This window comes from Oryctolagus cuniculus, chromosome 9 (assembly GCF_051225735.1).
Source record: "Oryctolagus cuniculus isolate XC-2025 breed Fujian yellow rabbit chromosome 9, ASM5122573v1, whole genome shotgun sequence".
NCBI classification, from domain to species: Eukaryota; Metazoa; Chordata; class Mammalia; order Lagomorpha; family Leporidae; genus Oryctolagus; species Oryctolagus cuniculus.
In genome coordinates, this window is record NC_142875.1 from 46,167,716 (window position 1) to 46,193,246 (window position 25,531).

At 35.5% G+C, this 25,531-nt stretch overlaps 1 protein-coding gene across 7 annotated transcripts in view; it reads left to right on the top strand.

Annotated features, from left to right (window-relative positions):
• The window catches only part of PCDH9 (protocadherin 9), a 980,195-nt gene that overhangs the window by 623,698 nt on the left and 330,966 nt on the right, over window positions 1-25,531 (top strand). For 4 of the 7 annotated variants that reach the window (XM_002712982.6, XM_051850628.3, XM_002712983.6 and 1 more), the window contains one exon: window positions 4,687-4,888. In XM_002712982.6, coding sequence (XP_002713028.1) covers window positions 4,687-4,888 — 202 coding nt within the window. The remainder of the gene's footprint in view (window positions 1-4,686; window positions 4,889-25,531) is intronic. The other 3 variants (XM_008260042.5, XM_051850629.3, XM_008260043.5) reach the window with 1 other exon arrangement.

Sequence of the window (25,531 nt, forward strand, 5' to 3'; positions counted from 1 at the left end):
ACTCAACCAGCACACAAATAGAGGATTCCAGTGTCACTGCTGTCTGCTTAACTTGCTGTGCCACAAGGCCAATCCCTCAGATTTCTAATTTCAAAATGTTTATTTTGCCTTTGGTTCACCTGGTTGTTGCTGCTGTGTGTATATTTAGAGATGATAGATGCATGGTAGATGGATAGATAGATAGATAACTATTACTTAAACTTGGATATTATTTCTTTGAAAAGATTATAATAAAATTTTTAAAAAGATTTATTTATCTATTTGAAAGGCAGAGTTACAGAGAGGCAGAGGCAAAGAGAGATAGAGAGGTCTTCTATCCGCTGCTTCACTCCCCAAATGGCCACAATGGCCAGAGCTGGGCAGATCTGAAGCCAAAAGCCAAGAGCTTCTTCTGGCTCTCAGGAGTCCAAGGACTTGGGCCATCTTCCACTGCTTTCCCAGGCCATAGCAGATAGCTGGATGGGAAGTGGAGCAGCCAGGACTGGAATCGGTGTCCTTATGGGTTGCTGGCACTGCAGGTAGCGGCCTTACCCACTACGCAACAGTGCCAGCCACCTAATATAATTTGAAAATGTCATAATCCCATGACCAAACAATACCCCTATATACACTGGGTACAAGTATAATTAGGAATTAGTTTATTCATATTCACACATAGATACATTAACAAAAATGTGTATCACCTTTATTAACCTGATTTTACATATAACAATTGAATATGAAATTATCCATATAAATATTTAACATAATTATAAGGGCTCTACATTTGTCCAATCAAGTGAAATTATGTAATTTATTAGTCATCTATATGGCATGTCATTTTTTTCCTACCTTTTTTTACTATTTCAAAAGAAGAAATAATGAAATTTGCTGCTGAATCTATGTAAATGGGAATTCTTCTGAATTAGCAGGGCTAAAATTGTAATCTGGAATATGAATCATTCATTGATAAACACTATCTTATGCCAGTAAAAATATACAGGAGAAACAATGAAGCAATGATGAAGATTTCTTAGGTGACTCATTCTTTCAGGGACTCTTGAAGAATGGTGCACAAAACATGGCACTTGGGCCTTGTGCAGAGTTGAGTCTTTGGATGAGAATTTCACCTGCAGATTTCCTATCAGCAGCCCTTACAGAAAATAGTGTGAAGCAGCCTTAGTAGTTAGTTTTCCCATCTTATTTTTACCTGGAGTAGCCAGGGACCTGGAGCTAACCTGTCAGTGATAAATCAGGTAAACAAATGTGACATTCAAACCATTAGCCAGATGAAGCCAATAATAATAGTAATGTTTCCCATGGGAGAAAATTAAACAGGTAAGAAATAGATTTAGGAAAACAAAATGTTAGTGCCCAAGCTCTGGAAAGCCTGAAGTAGTCTCATGATAATGTGTGTTGTCCCAGTTCAGCCAAGCAATGTACAAGTCCATTTATAACACAGATTGCCCATATTTCCATGAGGATAGGCTAAGAAGTAAAATTCACAAAGGCAGGAAATAAAAATATCCCCCCATTTGTCTCACTGAATATAAAAATGTCAGGTGTTGTGAAAGGTTATGAGCAAATGGGCAAATGTTGGTTTTCTGTGAGATGAAGCCATGCATTCTAGATAACTAGTCTTCCATGCTCCTCACTGTCACCCACCCAAGAGTGGCTTCATGTCAGAGAACACACTGAACTGACAAAGTCCACAAGGCACACATAGTGAGACATGGCAAGTTCTGTCCTTGACATGTTTCTCTTCTGATAGAATAATACTTTTTTATGGGGAGAAGGAGTTGTTTGTCTAACATCAAACATTGATACATTAACAGCTTTTATTTTCAGGAATTATAGCTACTTTGTACTGAGTACTCAGCATGTGTCAAGTTTTACAAGTCAAGAACATTTTATTTATGTATGTTTAGCCTTATGACACTTTCATGGGGAAAGCATTATTTCCTTCATTTTTCAAAACCATGAACTCATTCAAGGAAACAGACTCCCTTGCCCTGACCTAGTTTGTGGAGAACAAGGGCTGCATGCCAGGAGGTCTCTGTAGTTCTGGCTTCTCACTTGGTGGTCTTCAGCTCAACCTGAACAAGTACAGTTGAGTCTTCAAAGACTCCTACAACCCTGTTTCCCACCTCTTGACTGTTCATTCTCCATTCTGCTGCATTGCAAGGTATGCAGATGATTTATTTATACCTTGGCAATTCAGAAATTCCTCTTCTTGCATCAACCATTATGATGATAAATGAAAGATGGATTTGCTCAGTTGATTTGCTTCTCACCATAATATTCACACACCAATCTTTAGTCCATAGGCATCACTACCCCTGCTCCTATCAGACTGAAGTATGGTGCTCAGTTATGTCAATTGAGACTTAAACATCTTTGAGTCAAATTAATTATGGAATATTCCATAAAGCACAGTAGTTGAAATATTATCACTCTAGCTTATAGTGTCTCATTGCAAATAAATTACACTAAATTTACGTCTTCATCCTCACTTATAAAGTGTTAAGGAAATATCATAGTATAGGGTATGTGAGAAGGAATCTAATAAGCTGTATTGGAAATAGTTTTGGGAAAAATGTTTTATACTTTATTCTCTTTATAATAAGTGCTAGGCATGTAGTACTAGATATCTAAAAAATAATTGTTCTAATGACAGCACTGTGAGAACTCCTGGATTTGGCATAACTGATATTGCTTATTTGAACATTTCTTAGAAGAAAAAATATGGTAACTAAGGCAACATTGATTGTGTTTAGAAAAATATCACAAATGTAATTTTTTCTTGCCTCCTGTCTGTGAAACATACTTTTAATGGCTTATGAGACTTCCAGAAGTACTTTATAAAGGTTACAGAGGCATCTGTTCCATTGCCTATTTCTTATGTGTTCATTTTTACTCACCTGATCTATAATTAAGAGAAATTCCTTTGGAGATAACACAAGAGATACTTTAAAATTTATGGATTTTTAGTAAGCCAATCACTTTAAAATATATATTCAACAGTCATGTGTAATAAGCAGTCTAGTCATTGTCCTTAAAACTTTATCAGAAAAACATACTAATAGATTAAGGACAAATTGAACACAAACTGCAAACATATACTATTAGTTTTTCCATATGGGGTTAATTCATATGAGAGGGGAAAACACTCCAATAAAAATGATAGCAAGACTTTCTTATTTAAAGAGAAATTCACCTGACATTCATATTCAAGTTTGGCCTGTCTTTTCCATAGCACTCCTCTAGGCACGTTTCAAAGCCTTTGAGAAGGAATGATGCTTGGGAGATAGTTGTGCGTGAAGGTGAAATGTGCTACAATTGGCACAATTAGTACCATTTATGATTATAGTTTATGTGATGTTGGCATCAGTTCATTAAAAATGTACTGAACTATCAACTCATTTCACACAGGTCATTGAACAGCAATAAAGTGGTATCAGCTCTTCTCCATTATGGCTCTGAGCTAGATTTGAACCAGTGACTCAGAGAAAATAGGTTTTGTCCTGTTGTCAGTCTATAAAAATGCATTTATAGTGTTGCAGTTTATCTATCTAGAGCCTCTGTTTCTAACTGCATTCCTTTTTCTTTAAATTGGATACAATCTATGTTATGTCCCAAGAAACTTCAGTTTTAGGTATTAGAAATGATTGACTTATACATTGTGTATTTACAGACTTAATTTTATATCTGTGATTTTTTTTAATCTGAGCAAAAGTAGTCATAAGGATCATCATATAGAAAGGTCTTTTGTATATTAGAATAGAATAAATTACATTTAGTAATTCAGCATAAATTTACTACCCACGTTACTCTCTAAGATCTAAGTTTCCACACCACAAAGATGTAAATATTCTCTCACCTCCTGGATTATATCGGTTACAAGAACATTTACCAAGAGGATTAAACAGATTTCTGGGCTGAAATGTAGTTTTATTTTATTAAACACTAAATTTAATTGAAATAAGCATGTGCATTATATGGTTCACTTCACAGAGTAACATTGCACAAATATATGTCAAAATAATTTTGAAACCTCTTCAACTGTAAGGTTATATACTCAAAGACTGATAATAATACATGAAACTAGAGGTAATAATAATGTACTAATTTAATCTGCTTTTTCTAAATAATTTTTTCATGTCTATAATAGCATTTGTGAAGAACTTGCTTATTTAAAAAAATAATCTAGGTAATTACTCCAATACTGTTGTAAATACTAAAACATAAAAGTTACCATTATAAATAACAAGCAACATTGTAGACAATATCTTGCTTGCAAAAATTACAGTGAAAACATCCAGTAAGTACAGTGCTTTGTTATTCATAAGAAATGAGATATTGCATTATCCATGTACTTTTTCAGATCTATGAATATTTGCATATTTCTTTTTTGAGAAGTTTTCTGTAACTGTTGACTAGCATTAATTTTTTTGCACTTTTACAAGGTTTTAAATGACTTTTATAATCTTGAATGACACAAGGTTAAAATTTCTTTTGGGTATTGTGCTAGTTGGATATTACACAGTACACAGCAGACAATGAGTGCTTATTCTTAGTTTCACTCCTAGTCGGAGGTATTTCGTTTTTACCTTGTGTCTTTCGTTAATTGTTGATGTTGTGTTCCGCTGTGCCGGTTCCTCGAGGAGGAGTGTTGTTAATCAGCGTGTTCTGTGGTCTTCTTTGTAGTCACAGCGCCGCGTTACCTTTCACCTCCCCGACGGCTCCCAGGAAAGCTGCAGTGACAGTGGTCTAGGCGACCACGAGCCGGTGGGTACTGGAACCCTGATCTCACACCCTCTTCCTCTGGTTCAGCCACAGGACGAATTCTACGACCAGGCCTCTCCGGACAAGAGGACCGAGGCAGATGGCAACTCTGACCCCAACTCTGGTAAGTCCCCTTTCACACTTTGCTTGAAATCACTGTGTCTTCCTTGTGCACTTGGCTTTAAACAGTAATCTTGGGGTGCAAGTCAATGAATATTCCATTCTTTTGCTGGCTTGCTGTTGTTATATGTTTTGAAATACATAAAATTTAATGTGCCTGATACATTAGCTGTTAAATTGTATAATGCATTTTTATTTTATGAATCATTAAAAAAGAAAAAAAATGCTGCAAATATAAAAGGCCATTTGTTGCAAGACATCCTAATGTCAAAGACACAACAATGTGAAAGCACACATTTCAGAACTGAAAAATACTGTTAAGTAGTGTATAGAAAACAGAGACTAAGAATATATATGTAAAAATATGTGTATATCTATCTGCCCATTATATATAAATTGGTCTTTCCCAGTGAACACTTCACAAAGCATAAAAGAGATTACATCATGATTCAAATGAGTATGAAGAGAGTTAAAGTTGTTGGTCTATTGTCATTCTATTTGAATTTTGGTTGATTTGGTTTTTGCTGGTGTGTAAAATGGAATGTATGCTGTCAAACATTTATTCTTACCAGATTCACATTCTACCTAACAATCCTTGCCCCACCAAAATAGGCCCTATAAAGTCCTTCTTTCTGGCAGATGCTACAACTTTTGTGGTCACGTTTGTGAGAAAAAAGATCACCACTGAGTTCATATTCAGTTTTTTAAAATTAATTTGTATGTCCAGTCCAGAGTAATGACCATAATTTCCATTTTATTTAAGTTAAATATTTATTTTATGGTAGCAGGCATGGGTAGTAGTGGAGGCTGTGCTTGTATGCGGGCTGGGGGTTGGAAGTCTTTGTGTCTTTCAATTTTGCTGTGAATCCAGAACTGTTCTAAAAAATATTTAATGAAAAGAAAGACATCCAAATGAAGCAAAGCACTTTTTTTCTAAATTTTTATCTCATCTTAAACCTTTTCCAAACTTGTTGCCTAAAGTAGGAAATGGGAATATGGTGACTTTTCTCTAATTTGCTAGCTGCCTAGCTCCTACTGCTTCAAACACTAAATAAAGTGCTCTGGCATTTCTACGGCTTAAGTAGGAATGTCCAAAGCTGTTACAAACAACAAAAAAGACTTCCTCAACTTGTCCCACAATGGTAATCCAGCTTTGGTGTTCTCTCACTTCCAGGATCTTAAAGGGACTTGTTATCCAGGGAGGCAAGAGATTTTTTTGTAGGTATTCTTGTTTCTCCATCCCTATCCCACTCCAAAACTGTACCATCTCTGTGAGTCTCTGAAATGTGATTCTTTCCCCCTGAGCAAATAGTATGCATGCAGAGGTGCTGCTGTGTTTTCTTTCTCCTGAAGTTTCTCCCTACTCCAAGCAATCTTTCAGGAGGATCTAAGTAAAACACCAGTTCTGGCTCTTGGTATTTGATGTCCAATACCTTGGTCTTATGAGAAAAATATACATGTATCTTTGACTTTATGGTTCCTGTGACAGTCATCCCCAAAGGAGCAAACTCTGATCCCACTGTATTTTGGAAAATCATTAGATTTCTTGGGTTGATCAGTCCAAGCACCACTTGATCTCAGTGCATCTGTTGAGTCAAACTTTCTGAAACTTGAAGTAAGGGTGACTAACAGCAGCTGTTTCTAAACTGTTCTCCTGACCTCCATCATCCTCCTCTCCAATTTTAAAACAGCTCTTATTGAAGTGAAGCTAAGAGTCTCAATGCTAGTTCTTGACTGCTCTTCTACAGGTATCTGGGAGCACTGGGCTCTTCTTGTCTTTGGACCTCAGTCAAAACTAATGCAGAAAGACTCATATGTTTTAGCATTATGTCACAAATAATTTTAGGAATTGTTTATAGAGGACTGAAACTATTTTACAGAAGTTTCTTCAAAGTAGTGGTAATACCTGTTATTCCCGGTGGAGGACTTATACTCACCTATCATATTGTTTCATGATTTTTTTAGCCAGAGTCACAAAACATTTTAGATACATTTGCAAGATGTCCAAATGGAGTGAATTCAATCAGTAAATTTCGAAAGTTGACATCTGGGTAATTTTCAGTTTTAACTAATTGAATTTTAGATTTAATTTATTACTAATATATAGTAAGTAATAAATATTTTCTTTGCCATGGAATTATGTGTTTTGGGTAAGCCAAGGGCAACTGATAAAAATCAAAAGTAGCAAAATTGTTCTTTATATACCTTTACTATCTAGCAGTAATTCACATGCACACAAAAAATGAAAAATATGTTGACTTCCATATGAAATAATACATTACTATTTTGGATATGTTTGGAATGTATGTTTGGATAAAAGTCAAACCGGCTTAATAGCAAAGGATCATTTAAATATACATTCTCATGAAAATGTGTTTTATGTTGTACAGCATAGTTTTTAAAAAGAGTAAATTCCAAAATTCGAGGCATCTCTAAGAAGTTGTTATAAATTAATTGTTTAAAATAATCATGTTGTAATACTAAATTTCATTTTAATGTGCTTAACTATTTAGTCATTAATTTGTAAAGAGAGAAGAGATGTGTTGAATACTTCAGTTAGACACCAACACAGGTTAGCAGTTATACCTTCTGAAATTCCTAAGGGAAATATTTTTTCAAGTAAGAAAAAATTTAACTAGAATGTGATACAAATAGCATGTTGTTGATGGTTGATTGGTAAATTCACAGAGACCAAATGAATGATTTTTTTAAAAGATTTTATTTATTTATTTGAGAGATAGATTTACAGTGAAAAGGGAGAGAGAGAGAGAAAGGTCTTCCTTCTATTGGTTCACTGCCCAAATGGCCTCAACATCCAGAGCTATGCCGATCCAAGGCCAGGAGCCAAGTGCTTCTTCCTGGTCTCCCATGAGGGTGCGGGGGCCCAAGCACTTGGGCCATCTTCTACTGCTTTCCCAGGCCATGACAGAGAGCTGGATTGGAAGAGGAACAGCTGGGACTGGCACTCACATGGGATGCCAGCACCACAGGCAGCGGATTAACCTACTGTGCCATGGTACTGACCCCAGTTTTTTGTTTTTTTGTTGTTTTTTTTTTTTTTAACATAAGACCATTTTCATAAATATGCCTCTAATTTGTCCTACACCAACATGTAGAAATGCCCACATTTGAGTTTTGTAATAATAGAAAAGGAAAAGGAGAGGAGTGACTGTGGGTGCAGAACAGTGGCTTACCTTAAAAACTTGCTTCAAAATAAATTGACTTAATCTGTCCTTGACTAGAACTCATCCAATATTCATGGCTCCTCACTCTATGACTTCTTAGATTGAGACAGTAGCACTGGCCAGGTGCCATAAGGGAGAAGAAGAAAGACATTCTAAAGCATTAAATAAATAAATAAATAAATAAATAAATAAAAATAAAACAAGCAATCAAGCAAAAAAAAATTCTCACTTTTTTTGAGAAGGCCACAGAAATTTCACCAAACTAGTTTCACGACTAGAGAATGGGACGACACCACATTGCACCCTCCGACAACCGACTCAACACAGTAGTTTCACTCAGGAGAATGATGTTCAATGACAGGTCTTTCAAGGAAAAGCACAGTTCTTTCGGTAGAGACCTTTGTATCACTGGGTGAAAGAAGCAAAGGAAGAGGTGGGAATGAGAGCCCAAAGAGCCCCTGGTGGCCAGCAACCGTTTTTTGTTGTTGTTGCTGTTGTTTTGTTTTTTGACATTTAATTGAACTTAAAATTGTTTCCTTTGTACAGGCCTAAAACAAAATTAATAAGAATAGTCTTAGAATATTAAGTTTCAAACTAAAAATCAATTCCTTTTTGTATAGTATTGCAATATATTATCCATAAATTTGCAATCATATTTGTAATGGGTTTTGTGAGGGTAGAGGCAATGGAAGTGATGCAGTAATTATCAATAGAAATTATCTTACTACCAAGATCTTAAGTGTCCATTTTGTTTTCAATGGAGTTTTCAGTCTGTGGTATGATCATTCTTTAAGAATCATGATTTCATAGCAAGTGAAAGAGAAACTTTAGAGTTATTAAGTAACATAAATGTACCTGGAAGATTCCCTATTATTGTATATAATATTTCTCATTTTCAAAAAAGTTATTAAATGCCATTACTAATTTTCATAGAAGTGCTTTCATTATGCAGTTTTTTGAATAAATTAATAGAAAAGGTATCATATGGTGAAATAGTTGAAACTTTAGACCTTCATATAGTCTTTCTTCTAACTCCTTCCCCTGACATGTGCACCTAGTGCCCCCATTCGCATATGTACACAGCAGTGCTGAATTGTAATATTCTTCATTTTTCATTTTATATGTTTGGGTTGTTGGCGTTAAAAATTTTATTTTATACCTCCAAATTTTTAAAAAGGTAAGTAGACGAGAAAGGTCTTTACATTTAATATCAAAAACAAATTGTAAATTAAGCAATAGTTGGTCAGTTTATAAATTATATTTACACAAATATAGAGTAGTTTTTATTATACTATCTGACTTTTAAAAATTTTATTTGTTTATTTGAAAGTCAGCATTACTGAGAGAAAAGGAGAGACACAGAGAAAGATCCCTCATCCACAGGTTCACTCCTCGAGTGACTGAAACAGCCAGGATTAACCATGCAGAATCCAGGAGCCAGGAGCTTCATCTGAGTCTCCCATGTGGGAGGCGGAGACCCAAACACCTGGGTCATCTTCCACAGCCTTTCCCAGCCATCAGCAGGCAGCTGGATGGAAAGTGGTGCAGCAGGACAAAAACCAGTGCCCATGTGGAATGCCAGTGTCACATGTGGTAGCTTTACCTAATACACCACAATGCCAGCGCCATTAGCTGTCACTCTTATGCCACTAATTTACATGTTGTAGAAATGTAATTCAATTTTTTCTTTATTTTTTTAAAAAAGTTCTAATCCCCATTACATTTTTAGGACAAAACATAGCTTCTAATTCGAAGAACTCAGTATTATGCCAAAGGTAATCGGGATATTTTTTACCCCTGGGTCATCTGTGTAATTTATATACCTTTTTTTTCTAGTCCACATGAATCTCAAGTGAGACCATGTTTGTCCCTGTCTTGCTGGCCTCTTCAGGAATAAGCTGTTGCCTTCCATCATGAGCGGGCAAGGGTAGACAGTGCAAGAGTCCCCATGCTTCCCTGGACTCTGCCAGAGAATCTAGCATGGGGGATTCTCTAACCTTGATCTACTTGGTTTTCTGCGTTCTGTCCATCAAACACGGTATAACATCTCTACTGTCTACTTCCATTCCTTTCATTTCTTGCTCTTCTTCCCATTTGGGATGAGTAAATATTTCTAATACCTAGGATTGAGGAACCCCACTAGTTTTCTTGACATCTTTGCTTGACATCTTTAGAAGCCAAAAAAAGTCTCATGATAGTTTTAGAATTTATAAAATAAGTGAATGCTTTTTTAGTGTTCTCCATCTGGTACCTTCCTCATCTAAGCAAAATAAAGCCAGTATTTGAAAGGATAGAGTAAGTAAGTGAAGCTATGTAAACAGGAAAATATAACATTTATTAATATTTCATTTATTTTAAAAAATAACTATAAAGTTATATTTGTGTTTATTGCTAACACAATTACACAGCAATGTCAATTGTATACAGAATGAGTAAAAATAATATCAAAAGCAGTTTATTTTCAAAAAAGTATTTTCGAGATTATATGGTGAAGAACCTCATAATTATTGATTAACTTGAAGTACTGTTCTTATAGGAAATGGAAAATGTATACTTGATTTGACTATGAATTCATACAATGAGTTGGAGCCCTAGAAACTTACTGTGATGAGCCAGAATTTTGTGTGTTTGTTTCCTCAGTATTGTGAAATAAGTTTTGAGACCACTGTGGATATCTGAGTGTAAGCTGGGTTTTTAATGATTTTTTAATTATTGTTTTTGTTGTAAATAGTGATAATGGAATTATAGTTTTTATTAGAAGAAATATCTCAAGGCAATGATATGTTATGAATAATTTATGAGAAAATCCATATGATGGATTAATCCGTATGACTGTATTCATACTACTCCATCCAAATCATAATAATATTAATGGTGGGAATAAATTCATCATTAAAACATTAATTTTTGAGGCTTGATAATAGTTATCTAGGTGTTCATAATACTATACTTTATAATTTTTTACATGTTATAAAAGTTCCAAAATACAGAGTTAAATTATATAATGGGAAACTGACATGAAACTCAGAATCAATATTTGTCATGACCCTAATGTCGTTTCTTCTTACTTTTCCTATTGATATGATCCAAAAGATATGGTATACTTTACAGAAGTATAGACAGATGTTTTTGGGTACAAATACATGTTTTATATATTTAAATGTTTCAAATGGTGAAGTTGAAATAAATGGGATTATCAGTAATTACATATGCTTTTGTAAGAGTAGCACATGAATTGATAATACCTCATTAAAAACTTCAATAAAGGAATGCCTTTCAAAGTTTGTCTTTGGACTTGGTAATAAAATCATTAGTCACAAACTTGAGCACTATTCTGTTTCTAGAACATTCAAGAGAAGTTTGAAGTAAAGCATGTCTAGTGCCCGTCTGACAACCAAATAGATCGTGGCTTTGTCTGGTTGGCACATGGTTAGAACTTACTTAACCAACTGCCCTTAATAATGCACACATTTGTCGTATTTATTGCACTAATTGTTGTCACAAGCAAAGATTTATTATAATTCCATATAAAAATAAATCATATTTCCTCAGGGAGCTAACTCATTAACATGATCACAAACCATTAATTCAAAGAAAATAAAAGGGATTTGTCAATTGAAGATTTTTTAAATAAATATAATGAGAGTGAGGAAGAATTTCAGTAATTTAAAAACAGACAAAAATAATTTGTGATCAGATCAGGAACAGGCTATTAGTACTAATTCAGAGTTAAGTCTTAATCTTGTCCCATTGAGAATCATGAATAGAGTTATTTTTATATCTGGTATTTCTTTAAATGTTGTTTTAGAGGATTTCACGCTGTTCAACTATGTGCAAAATTGCAGACTGTATTTACTTTGTAAAATCCCTGCCTGTCATGTGCTTTGAATTTACTCAAACTCTGTTATGAAGTGTATCTCATAAAGTACAACATTTTTGATACCTAAGATCACTATGGTTAATATTTATTGAGGTCTATTTGTAAACCAGAAATCCTAGTAAATGTTTTGATATATTATTTATAATTCTACATCAATGCTATAAATTAGCATTGTAAGAAGGTTGAGACTCAGAAACTGTAAGTTATTTGTCTAAAACTACTTAGCTGAGTGAGAATTTGAACTCATGAGTGTCTGATCCATAGCTTGTGCTTCTACTATCCAGAGAAGCCATAAGTGTATGTTTTAATGCAGTGTGACAGAATCACCACTGGCATTTCATTTTAAAATATAGGACATCAATTAAGGGAAAGTTTGAGCAATTTTGGGTTGAGGAAAATAACTACCATGGTGTCCAGTGCTTTGGCAAAACCTCAAATGTGAGGCCTTCCGGCCAAACGTGTATGATCTCATATTGTTGGAGCATTTGTCATCTCCTTGTGGGTTGAAGCTCTATGTAAGTTTCCTGTGGCTGAAAGAAGCCACATGCAGATTTCTACGGAAATCATGATTCCATGAAAGATTTTGAGGTGATGGGCAGGCTAGTTTCTTTCTGAGTCCCAAGAAATTTTGGGGATGTAAAGAATTTCTTTGGATTGAGTTTTCATAGAACTTTGCTATTTACCTGTGTTCCCTGAGCTATGATGACTATGGAATAGTTTCTCTTGATAAATAAAATTAACTACTGGGAAAAAAGAATTTTAATAAGTTGAGTGGGCTTAACTCTGATAGTAAGCTAAACTTATGAGAGAACCACTTTCATGGATTTTGGTGGTTTTTGTTGATTTTTTGAAGATTTATTTATTTGAAAAAGAGAGGAGGAGGAGGAAAAGGTAGATAGAAGAAGGAGGAGGTGTAGGGAGGGAAGAAGGGAGGAAGGGAGGAAGGGAGGAAGAGAGAGGGAGAGGGAGAGGGAGAGAGAGAGAGAGAGAGAGAGAGAGAGCAAGAGCGAGAGCAAGCACACTTCCATCTGCTGGTTCACTCTCCAGATGGCTACAACAGCCTGTGCAGTGCCAGGCTGAAACCAGGACCTAGGAGCTTCATCTGTGTCTTCCCTAGCCAGTTAGGGAGACAATCTCTAGAGTAAGTTTGTAACGAGACAGAATCTCCTATGACATTACATTACCCTTGCTATATTCTATTAGTTAGAAGTAAATTCTCAGGTTTTCCCCACACTAAAGAGGAGTTCATCGAGAATTGTGAAAACCAGGTTGTAGGGATTGCTGGAGAGTCTGCCTGCTACAGTCTATACTAAGTTTAGTCATGCTGATAAATCTTAGTGTCCTTTACTCATTGGATCTTTAAGTATTCACTCACTTTTATATCTGTTCTTTTTGCACACACTTTGTGTACAAGGTCATATAAATTCTGGGGATTTAAAACTGAAACTCTGTACACTTAAACAACCTACAAGGGTTCATAATCTGAATTCCTTGGACTGAGAAGCAGTAGTTTTTTGAGAATTTTGAAGATCTAGCAATTTTTTTATGATGGGCACCCTATCAAAATTTAATAAACCATTACAGAAAAGAAAAGAAGACAAAATAAAAAGATAAAAGGAGAAGAAACTCTCTTTTATAACTGAGAATTTATGGATGCCAATAGCATTAGTGAATTATAATAAATGCTAATGATAAAAGTACAAATAGTGGGTTTTAATGTAGAATGAGTCTTGAATAATAATAATAATAATAGAAATTACCTAAGTAAATGTGTGTGTGTGTGTGTGTTTGCGCGCACACTCAGTGTTGGCCTTATGTGCTACAAAGCTCATGGAAAATTTAGTAAGCCATTAAAATTTGATTTTTTTGTGCATCCAGACATGATTAACTCTGATTTTCAACCTAAAAAATGGTACTACTATCATCTAGGAATATTGATGTCAAAATTGCAGTGCCTGAAACACAGTGCATGCTCAATAAGTGACTGATACTATCTGTTCAACTAAGTGACAATGTTAAACTGAATTGAGTGATAGGTTGTAACCAAATTTTATATAATAAAGATAGGACATATTCTAAGTGGATATAGAATATAAAAGAAAAAAAAAGAATTCAGACTATTTCCTAGATTTTAGTTTGCAAGACATACTGGAAAATTGCCCAATTAAATAAATCAATGAGATTAAAATTCAGATTAGGAATTGGTAATTTTTTTAATTTTTAAAATGTGAACTACTGGGCATGAATATCTCAGAACAACAAATATGGGGATATGCATTGTGTTGCAGTGGATTAAGCTTCTGCTTATGGCAACAACATCCCATATCAGAGCCCCAATCTGAATCCAAGTTGCTTTGCTTCTGATCCAGCTCCCTGCTAATATTTTGGGAAAATAATAGAACATGGCCCAAGTGCTTGGACCCTTGTCACCCATGTGTAACACCTGGATGGAGCTCCAGTCTCCTGGCTTTGGTCTGGCCCAGCAGCAGCCATTGCAATCGTTTAGAGGGTGAAGCAGTGGATGGACATCTCTTTCTCTATTTCTCCATCTTTGTCACTCTGCCTTACAAATAAATAAAATAAAACGTTTCAAAAAGAACTATGAATATGATTCTGAGTTGAAATTTGAAAATTTACAACATAGAGGATGAATGAAATTCTTGGAGTAAATTTAATGAGTAGAGAATAAATCTAAAAATAAATCCTGGCAAGCCTTATAATTTGGGTCAGGCAAATGTGGGGGAACAGTGGGAGTGAAAAACCACAGAAGAACTTCTTGTAAGGATATTCCTCAAAATCTTAGGGACACTGGCACAAGTTAATGATGTTTTGTGGAGTTTTTTCTAGGGGGGTGTGGAGGGGAAAGTGGAGAATTTTAATTAAGAACACTAAAAGTGCAGTCAGACTAACCTAGATCCTAACTCAGTGACCTCAGAGCCTCCAGCAATTGACTATATACAGCTCTGTTTACGCAGATGACTTTCAGTTCTCATTATTTTTATCAACAGTTAGTGCAACATGTAGAAGAAGCAAAACTTGCCTTAATCTTTAAAAAAAAAAAGGTTTATTTATTTGTTTGAAAGGCATAATTATAGAGAGGCAGAGGCAGAGAGAGAGAGAGATAGATAGAGAGAGAGAGATAGGTCTTTCATCTGCTGGATCGCTCCCCAGATGGCCACAACAGCTGGAACTGGGCCAATCTGAGGCCAGCAGACAGAAGATTCTTCCGGGTCTCCCACTTTGGCACAGGAGCCCAAGGACTTGGGCCATCTTCAAATGCTTTCCTAGGACATAGCAAACAGCTGGATTGGAAGTGGAGCACCTGGGACTCAAACCAGTGCCCATATGGGATGCCAGCACTGCAGGTGGCAACTTTACCATCTATGCCACAGTGCTGGCCCCATGCCTGATTCTTCAGCAAATTCTAATTTGAGTTGTAAAATCATTGCTATGACATCAGAAATGAAAGAAAATTCCAGAAAGCTATTAGTCTCAAATTCTAAAATTTGAAGTTGAAACTGAAATTGAAATTGGAAAACCGTATCAGATTGTCATTCCAAAACATCAGTTTACTAAAGGTTAATAAAAAGTATTACCCAGTAAAACATATTTGGCTCTAATATCTTCATTGTTTTTTGTATGAATAATTATGCTGTTTAGAATTTTAAAGGGTTTTTAATAGTAATTTTTTTCACTAAAATTTGTTTTTTTAATGATATCATATCTGTGTTACTTAATATCGTTACAATTTTGCCATAAGATAAGCAGAAACACTAGCTTTATCTGCTGAAAGTCAATCTGTTTTATCAATTTAAAGTGTGACTTTCCATCCCTGAGAAAGAATTAGCTTTGAATGTCCTTTTATTATAAAATGTTAGCTTGTTAATAATATCTGCTGTGTTTGAGCTTACTTGAGAGGTCACAGCTACTATAGTTACCTAGCAGGTAAAGCAGCTGCCTGTGTCACCCAAATGGGCTGCTCCACTTCTCATATAATTCCTTGCTAACGTGCCTGGTAAAAGCAGCAAAAGATGGCCCAAATGTTTGGGCCCCTGCATCCACATGGGTGATATGAGTGAAGCTTCTGGTTCCTGGCTCCTGGCTTCAACTTGGCCCTGCTCTGGCTGTTGTGGCTATCTGGGGAGTGAACCAGTGGATAGAAGATTTTTCTCTGTCTCTCCCTCTCTCTGTACCTCTGACTTCCAAATAAGTAAATAAGGGGCCATGGCTCACTTGGTTAATCCTCTGCCTGCAGCGCCGCCATCCTATATGGATGCCGGTTCTAGTCCCGGTTGCTCCTCTTCCAGTCCAGCTCTCTGCTGTGGTCGGGGAAGGCAATGAAGGATGGCCCAAGTGCTTGGGCTCCTGCACCCGCATGGGAGACCAGGAGGAAGCTCCGGGCTCCTGGCTTTGGATCGGAATAGCTCCAGCCGAGGTGGCCATTTTGGGGGTAAACCAACGCAAGGAAGACCTTTCTCTCTGTCTCTCTCTCTCACACTAACTCTGTAAAAATAAATAAATAAATAAATAAACAACAACAACAACAAAAGTCACAGAGAGATGTGCATTTGTTCTCATACTTAAGATTCCTAATATGAAGCCCGCACCCTACATTGTAGTACCTGGGTTTGAGGCTTGGCTCCAGCTGCTGACTCTAGCTTCCTCCTAATGTAGACCCTGGGAAGGCAGTAATGATGGTTCAGGCAGTTGGATTCCTGCCACCGAATAGGGATACCAGTGTTTAGCTCCCAGCTCTCAGCTTTCACCCTTCAGTCATTGTGGGAATAAACCAACCAGGGAAGCTCACCCCTCTCTTCCTCTCTCCCCTTCTCCTTTTCTCTCCCTCTCTTTCTCTATTTCTTTGTCTCTCTGCCTCTCTAGTAAATACATAATGATTTAAAAAAAAAGATGTGGCCGGCGCCACAGCTCAATAGCCTAATCCTCCACCTGCGGCGCCGGCACACCGGGTTCTAGTCTCGGTTGGGGCGCTGGATTCTGTCCCGGTTGCCCCTCTTCCAGGCCAGCTCTCTGCTGTGGCCCAGGAAGGCAGTGGAGGATGGCCCAAGTGCTTGGGCCCTGCACACCATGGGAGACCAGGAGAAGCACCTGGCTCCTGGCTTCGGATCAGCGTGGTGTGCTGGTCGCGGCGCGCCAGCCTTGGCAGCCATTGGAGGGTGAACCAACGGCAAAAGGAAGACCTTCTCTCTGTCTCTCTCTCACTGTCCACTCTGCCTGTCAAAAAAAAAAAAAAATGCCACGGATATGATGTGTTAATATTGTAGCAGAAAGATCTGTAGAAAGAGTAAGTGTCCTAATATGAGTAAGGGTAATATCAGTTTTCAGAGGTGTGCTGGAAGGAATCTCATCTCCATAATCCTGCCACGTGATTCATTTTTATACGGAGGAATTACTAACTCCTCGATGTGTAATTTGCCCTAGTGGAGGAAAACTATTTTTGGAATATGTTGGTATCTTTGTATACAATTAGTAATAATTTGGGACCTGAGAAAGTGATAGAGAAATAGATCCTCAGATAGGTAACTTATATCTAAAAATAAGGGGCATACTGATTTTTAGTAACTCTTAGTAGCAAAAATTTAACTTTTTAACCTAAAATATTTAACCTAAAAATGAAATAACTCCACAGGAACTGATTGGAAACATGCCAACTGTAGATGCTGTACATCTCTAAAATCAAACAATCATCTCTATTTGTTACCTTTACACACACACACACACACATGCTACATAAATAGTTACGATTATCTATAAATTTAAAACAATATGAAATTTTTGAAATTATCATTTCTCTAAAATATTGCAAATTTACCTTATTTTATGTGCATTTCTCTGTTAATTGAGAATTATTCATAGTATTATAATTGAATAAATCCTTTGATTTCCAATTTTAAGAACATTTTATTTGAGAGGGAGACAGAGAGAGGAAGAGATAGAGAAATCCCATCTACTGATTCACTCCTCAAATGCCCACAATGGACAGGATTGGACTGGCCTGAACTCAGTAGCACAATCCATGTCTCCGATGGTAATTACTTGAAGACCTGCTGCTACCCCCAGGGTCTGCATTAGCCACAAGCTGGAATTAGGGGTTAAACACGCTAACATGGGATATAGTCATCTTAACCAGTAGGCTAATACCTGCCCTTAGATTTCTAGATTTTAACAACACTAAAGAGAAGTTGCCAGTTAAATACAGCATGATTAGTTAAATTTGAATTGTAGATAAACAGTTCATTTTCAGTCTTAATGTTACAAATATTCCAAAAATATGGTGTTTATTGTGATATCTAGTATGTACTTATACTAAAACATTATCCATTTTCTAAAATTAAAATTGGTTAATCCTTTTATTCATTATTTTGTTTGCTTAATAATCCTTTTGATACATCATATTTTATTCTCTTGTATTCTTTGACTTTTATAAACTCTCTTTGCCTCCAGGATCTAATCTATAGTTTTTAAGTTCTAACCACTTCTAAATGTCACTATATCAGCATGACATGAAGTTAGGGGAGAGAGAGGGAGCCAGAGTGGAAGTGAGAGCAAAAGATCTCTATCTCTAGAGATAGAGATAGAGATATAGAGATAGAGATAGAGATAGAGATAGAGATAGAGATGAGAGAGAGAGAGACTGAGTTCCATCTGTTTCTGAGCTTTAATATCTTAAATGCATACCCTAACAAATACGTCCATTTTTAAGATGCCTCAATAAGACAGTGAATAGAGATGTATGTAATGGTTACGAGTGGTATGAACGGAGAACAAATCATTCCTCTTCTGTTTCTTAGCTGCATGACCTTTGCGAGATTACTCATCTGCAACATGGGCATCAGACCAAGATTATTTACCTCCTAGATGGTTGTACAGATTGTTGTGGGTTAATATCTAATAGGCTCATAGTAACTCTTCAAATATGGTGACCATGATTGTAAAAATTAAAGTCAAACCATACAACCATCTAAGCACACTCTGGCTTCAGTTCTTTTCTCAGAATTAATATACACGGAAAGAAACATGATACCAGCCTTTCTCATATTCTAATTTCTGACTAACAAGTTGAAGAAAGATACTGTTTAGTTAGTTTGTATTGAATCAACAAAATATCTTAGCTCTGTTTTCCTATTTAATTGCAGAGACCAATTCGTTTTTAAACATTATGTGATTTAGCAGTAGTTGTTTTAAGAGTTACATAGATTTATTATAAAAAATAACTTCAAATAGTAACATAAATGCAATTTGGTATTTCTGTAGGGTCAACTCAATCCTATACAAATAAGTTCAGTGGTGAGTTTTGCCTACATTTGAAGATTATGAATGAAAAACTTATATTTCAGGCTCCTGATCTTTATTTGCATATTGCTCTTACTAATTGGTCAGAAATCTCTTTATTTCTTTGTAACCAATAGTAACATAACTCAAAGTCAGATCTGCAAATAGACAGTAAACTATCCTTTGGGTGAATTTGCCAGTTAATATCTGCACATGTACTACATGATTAAAAATAAAATAAAAACAATTTTTATTTAAGTGCTTATTTGGAAGGAACGAATTAAACCATGAACTTCCTAGAGTACAGGCAATAGTTTCATTGATTTTTTTCCCCATATTTTTGGGTTTTGACATGAACAGGCACTTCATCAGCCCCAAGCACTCAATTGAAAAGCCCCTTCACATTAGAAATAACACAAGAAAAATTGAATAGCATTTAAATTTTTCCATGAATGAAGAAAGAATTTGCTTTGGTCAAGGAAGGGAATGGCCTTATCTTTTGAATTTTGTAAGATACAATCTTAGACTAACTATAGTATGACAATTATGAAACTATATCTAGGGACCAAAAATAGATGTAGGGGCCCCACAAAATACCAGCCCAGGCTACAGAAAGGAACCATCCTGACATAGGAGGAGTGTTTTTTTTTTTTTTTTTTTCCTCTCAAGACCCCCTGGTTAAAGGCAAATGTATTTTAAAATGAAGTCAAAGAGGTTTCTTCATTCAGAAGAGGATGTTGAGTTCTGATTTAAGCTGCTTAAGAAATAGCTATAGAATATCTAACAGTAACTCTTCGGTAATCTCTCCTAAGTCATAACTATTGTGCAGTAGAAGATTATGATTTAAAATAAGAAGTTCAGGTATTTGGAGCCAGAAATACCAATACTGCACAGGCAGTAAAATCTTGACATAAGCGACAAGGAGAATAATAAAGAAGGAAGAGAAATTGGCCTATATTCTATCAACTTTATGTCTTACTAGCACAATCAAAAGGCTTTTCTGTGCTTTAGTTCATTTATTGCTCAAAAAGGGTATGGAGTAGGAAAGTATTTTATGATCTGCAGGGCCCTAGAAACACTGGATTCAGAAAATCAGGCAAATTGAGGTTGACAGTAGTCTGTACATTGTAGTTGTGTTGTGAAGTCTCAATTCTCTCTCTCCCTTTCTCTTTCTCTTTAGGATAATAATATGAATACCTTAAGAAGTTAATGTTAAATGCATTAGTAATAATCTAAGCAAAATCTTGTGAATAAGATCTGGCATATAATGAGCATTCAGCACTGTCAGTATTATTGTTACTAAGTAAATAAAAATCACCAGCTCTCCTTACTGGTATCAATACTTTGACATTCTCCTTCTAATATGATAGTTCTAATAAAATTTGAGCTGATAAACCAAAGAAATAGCTTGAATAAATAAATGAGCACACTCCTATGAGATTTTTATGAATGAAGAACCAACATTTTTACTAAAGAAAAATGTCTCTCTATTGTTCAGATATTTTATTTACTTTTCTATTCTCCAAAATAAATATTTATGATGGTAGTTTTCAAAAATCATATCAAATGAAAAAATACTCATGATTGTGACAGTCTAGATGATATTGAAAAAAAGTTTTACAACTCTCTGATTAGCATCCAAAAATTCTGCCAAATATTGATAAAGAGTTTTCAAGACTAAACACATGCCACTGGCTTCTGTTATGTTTATCTTCCATTGATACCAATCCATAAACTGTTGGTTTATGTTACAGTAATAGATATTTGGGTTATATGAATGGTAACTTGTACTGAAGTAAAATTCCTTTGAAAAGATAATTAGGAGATTAAGCACTCACTTTTTTGTTGCAAAATATTTTTGCAAACAAAAAGAAATATGTACTCTAAAAATTATTTTATATTGCACTTCAAATGCTATTGTTATAGAATTATTATTTTTCTTTTTTATTAGGAGCATAGATTTCTATTTTTATATGTTATTGAGTAACTTACCTACCTGCATCTAAGTTAACTTCAGGCAGACATTCCTGGTTCCTTGCAGGAAAGCTTAATAAATGGCATTTATTTTCTCATTTTCACTGTACTGCATAGCAAGTAGAACAGAGTGTTTCCATTCTCCATGTGTAGCATCACACTCTACGATATTAGCCTCCACAGTTCATCACCACAGTCTGCTGCTTCACTGACAACTACTATAAAATGATCTTTATAAAGATCTCATTTAATACACACCAACTTGAGGCCTCTTTGGAATGAAAATTCCAAAGTAAAGGAGACCTTATGAGTTCTGATAGCTAATCTCTTTGCTACAATTCAAGGCTGTATTATATAAAGATCATCTGTTTTCTGTTTTCTGTGTTGACAAACACATTTTTCTTCCTCTTAGAATTCAGGAGGCTGATTTTGATCCAAAACATTTTAAATCTATTTCCAACCATTTTAGAAACTATTACTTCTGGGTTTTTTTGTCCTTTGGTGATATGGAGGTCAAATGAAGCAGCACGCCTAAAGAGTCCCTAGGTTTGCTTTTGGGGCTGAGTGTTGCTCAGGGTATCTGCTGCTTGGAGGAGTTTGACAGAACTAGCTTCTATTAGCCTTTCGGGTGAGGTTCAAACTCTATCTATTCCCTTTGCCTCTTTCTGAGCACTATTAGTTTGGGGAATTGGAGGTTTGAGTGAATGATGTGCCTTGTCCTCTTATTCCAAGCATCTGGAACAAAATGTTAACTGTGCTGCTGCCTCTTTGTGTCAGTAAAGCAAAGCCAAGTTACTTTCTTAATATTAAAATAGGTTTTTCCCCTCCAGTGGTTTATTCAGAAGAAATGTCTATGACCATAGGTATATGAGACTTTGTAATTATTAAAAAATCAGTGCACTCTTCTTGAAGTTTTAGACTTTAGAATGTTTATTCCAGGCATTAAGATCAGCTTATGGGAATTATGCAGTAAATTGGAATTTTAAACTCTTTATTTTCAGTTATCATTGAAATTTTAGCATATATATATTACATTCTTCCATGAATTTTAAAAGGCAAGCATGCTGCAGAATATAGTTAGATAATAACGTTTGACATAAATTTTTCCCTAAAGAAACATGTTTATTCTTTACATGATCCATTAATTGATTGATGTTTGTATTCATTTAATTTTCTAATTATTTATTCATACATATGCAAATATTTTGAATGGTTACTATGTTGCAGGTCATTTGAAGAAGTATTTTTAAGTTGATTATCTATCTATCTATCTATCTAAGAGGCAGAGAGACTGCTTTTATCTGCTGGTTCACTTCTCAAATGCCTGCAAAATTGTGGCTGGGTGTGGGTGAAGCTGAGAGCCAGAAATGTAATCCAGTTTTCCATGTGGGTGGAAAGAGCTCAATCATTAGAGCCATAACTGCTTCCTCCCAAATACGCATTAGAAGGAAAATGGAATCAGGAGCAAAGCTAGGACCCAAACCCAAACACTGGTTAAGGATGCAGGTGTCTTAACTAGCTACTTAATCATTAGGCCAAACACCTGCTCCAGAAAAAAATGTAATTTTAATATGATAAAATTTATTTGCTTTTCTCTTCTTCTTTCTACCTTTTACAAAAAATATAATTATATATAAAATATAGTCAAAATAATTAGATAAATTATGAAATAATTACACAAATGATCAACCCCTTTATGATTTAGGGACACATTCATTTAAAATAATTACTGCTGAGTCTGGCGCTGTGGCATAGTGGGTAAAGCCACCACCTGCAGTGCCGGCATCCCATAAGGGCACCGGTTCAAGTCCCAGCCGATCCACTTCCAATCCAGCTCTCTTCTGTGGCCTGGGAAGCAGTAAAAGATGGCCCAAGCCCTTGGGCCCCTGCACCCACGTGGGAGACCCGGAAGAAGCTTCTGGCTTCTGGCTTCAGATCAGCGCAGCTCCGGCCATTGAGGCCAATTGGGGAGTGAACCAGCAGATGGAAGACCTCTCTCTCTCTCTCTCTCTCTCTCTCTCTCTCTGAAACTCTGACTTTAAATGAATAAATAACTCTAAAAATGAAATGAAATAATTATTGCTTCATGATAGCCAAAAATATTTATAGTGCTCTACCCAGCAGAAATTTAGGTCATGGACTTATGTTTCCTATAACCAATACAATAAAATTCATTTTGAAACTAGTTCATTAGTACTATGAGAATACAAGAATGTAAGATTTAAGATGTTATCCCAGTGTACTTATGTGATATAATTTATTACAACAACGTGGAAATGAGTAGTAACTGTTGGATATTGTAGTAATATTATCCTGAGAAAGTTTATTTTGTCTTTATTATGAAAGTTCTTATTGTGGGGCCCTATAATCTTTTGCCTCTAAGGACTATGATGACTACCACATGTTTAATGAAAGAAAAGTAGAAGACACTACAGAATTTATAACATGGTGTAATCGTTAATAATATTTTATTGAGCACTTGCAATTTACTAGGCACTGTAATAAGTTCTTTTCCTTACTGAAATCATTTCATCCTCATGACAACATTATGAATTAAGTATCATTTTGACCTACAAAGAAGCTGAAACTTAAATTTTCTAATAATTGCTATCAGGTAACAATGCTGATGAGTGAGAGAGAAGGATAGGGACTTTAATTAAACTTGGAACTACCTTAATTAATTTCTTCCTCAAGATACTCCTTTAATAAATGTTTTATTTTTAATTTAAATGTATTTATTTTTAGTAAATTGTTTTTGTGAGGCTATTTAGTATTTTATTACATGGCCTCCAAACCTGTTTTGGACTATTTTGAAAAAGGCAGGATCTGCCATCTCAGATTAGCTTGTCAATAAAGTAGTTTATCTTTAAAGTCATAAAACACAGAAAGATCACAGGTTTTAATATAACAAATTAACATAAGTGTGGTTAAGGGTGGGAACAATAATTTAATACTCAGATTTCCTTTTATCTTTTGCTCAGGCAGTGTTGAGAATCTGTAGATATTAGTATTTAAACTTCTTTGGAATGAGCTACTAAAACTAAAATATACCACATTTCTGGCATTGACTGGTTTAGCAAATGAAAACATAGGATTCTGAGGTAAATTTGAATTTCAGAGAAATTATGAATACTTCTTTAGGTGTACCATAAATGACCTAGGACATATTTACATTAAAGCAATATTGATTGTTTATCTAAAATGCAGACTTTACTGCATACCCTATGCTTTTTCTGACAACATTACGCCTAGTGGAAAATATTGATTATGCCTTTCCATTATTAATTTTATTCATGATAGTTGCATACACAGCTGGACCAACATTGCAATGAAATCAGAGAGAAGATCTAGTCGTTCATCATAACATCCTTCAGAACGAAGCTGGTTTTACTCCAGAATTCTGGTGCCATTCCCTTGATGATCGTTTGGCCAAAGCACTTTTGCCATCTAACACAGAACAGCTTAAAACATCTCATATTGGCATGAAAGCTTCATGAGCAGTTTTGTGCAGTGTTGTTTCCTAGTACAATGCCTACCACACAGAAAAAAAAAAAAAAACTCAGTAAATATGTGTTGAAGGAATGAATGAATATTAGATGAATATAAAAAATGCTCACAACATATCTATTTGTAATGCTGCTTATATTAAAGAGGGAAATGTGTAAAATTTTGTTACCACTGATGGAAGCATAACTGTTGCAGTAATTCTCTGTAACCAAGGCAATGAACCACCTATTTGTTCTCAGTGCCTGTTCTCCTAATTCTGATTTTGTGTGGGAAAAATGAGTGAGTGGGTGAGAGCCTTGTTCGTCTGTAAACTCTAATCCCAAAGACCATTGATAGATGAAAGAGTTGCCTGCAGCCTAAAGAGCTGCATGAATGCTGAAGGCAGCCCTTTGATTTCCATTTCACTGTCCCACACTGCATTTTAGATCCAGCAAATCTTGGCTGACCCTCCAAGAGGTGAATGCCCCTGTTATCCAGAATAACGAATGGTAATTGAACAGGCGAACTCAGTCAAAGTTGCTAGAGGAGCAAAGGGAAAAACGAATAAAGAAAAGAATAGGAAGGGAAGGAACTGTCCCTAACACATGGTATAAGCATCCTTACCCTACAACACAAGGAGTTACAGAAGAAAACTAGTACTTATCCAAGCCTTACTTGAAATTGTAGAACATTGCTTTTGCATTATCAAGTCTATTAAGATAATGTATGGAAAACATGTCTAATCATCTGGGAAAAGTGATAAATAAATAAAAATGCTAAATAAATAATCAGTGTCAGTTTTGCTGAATAGTCTGTCATGTGGACACTTCAT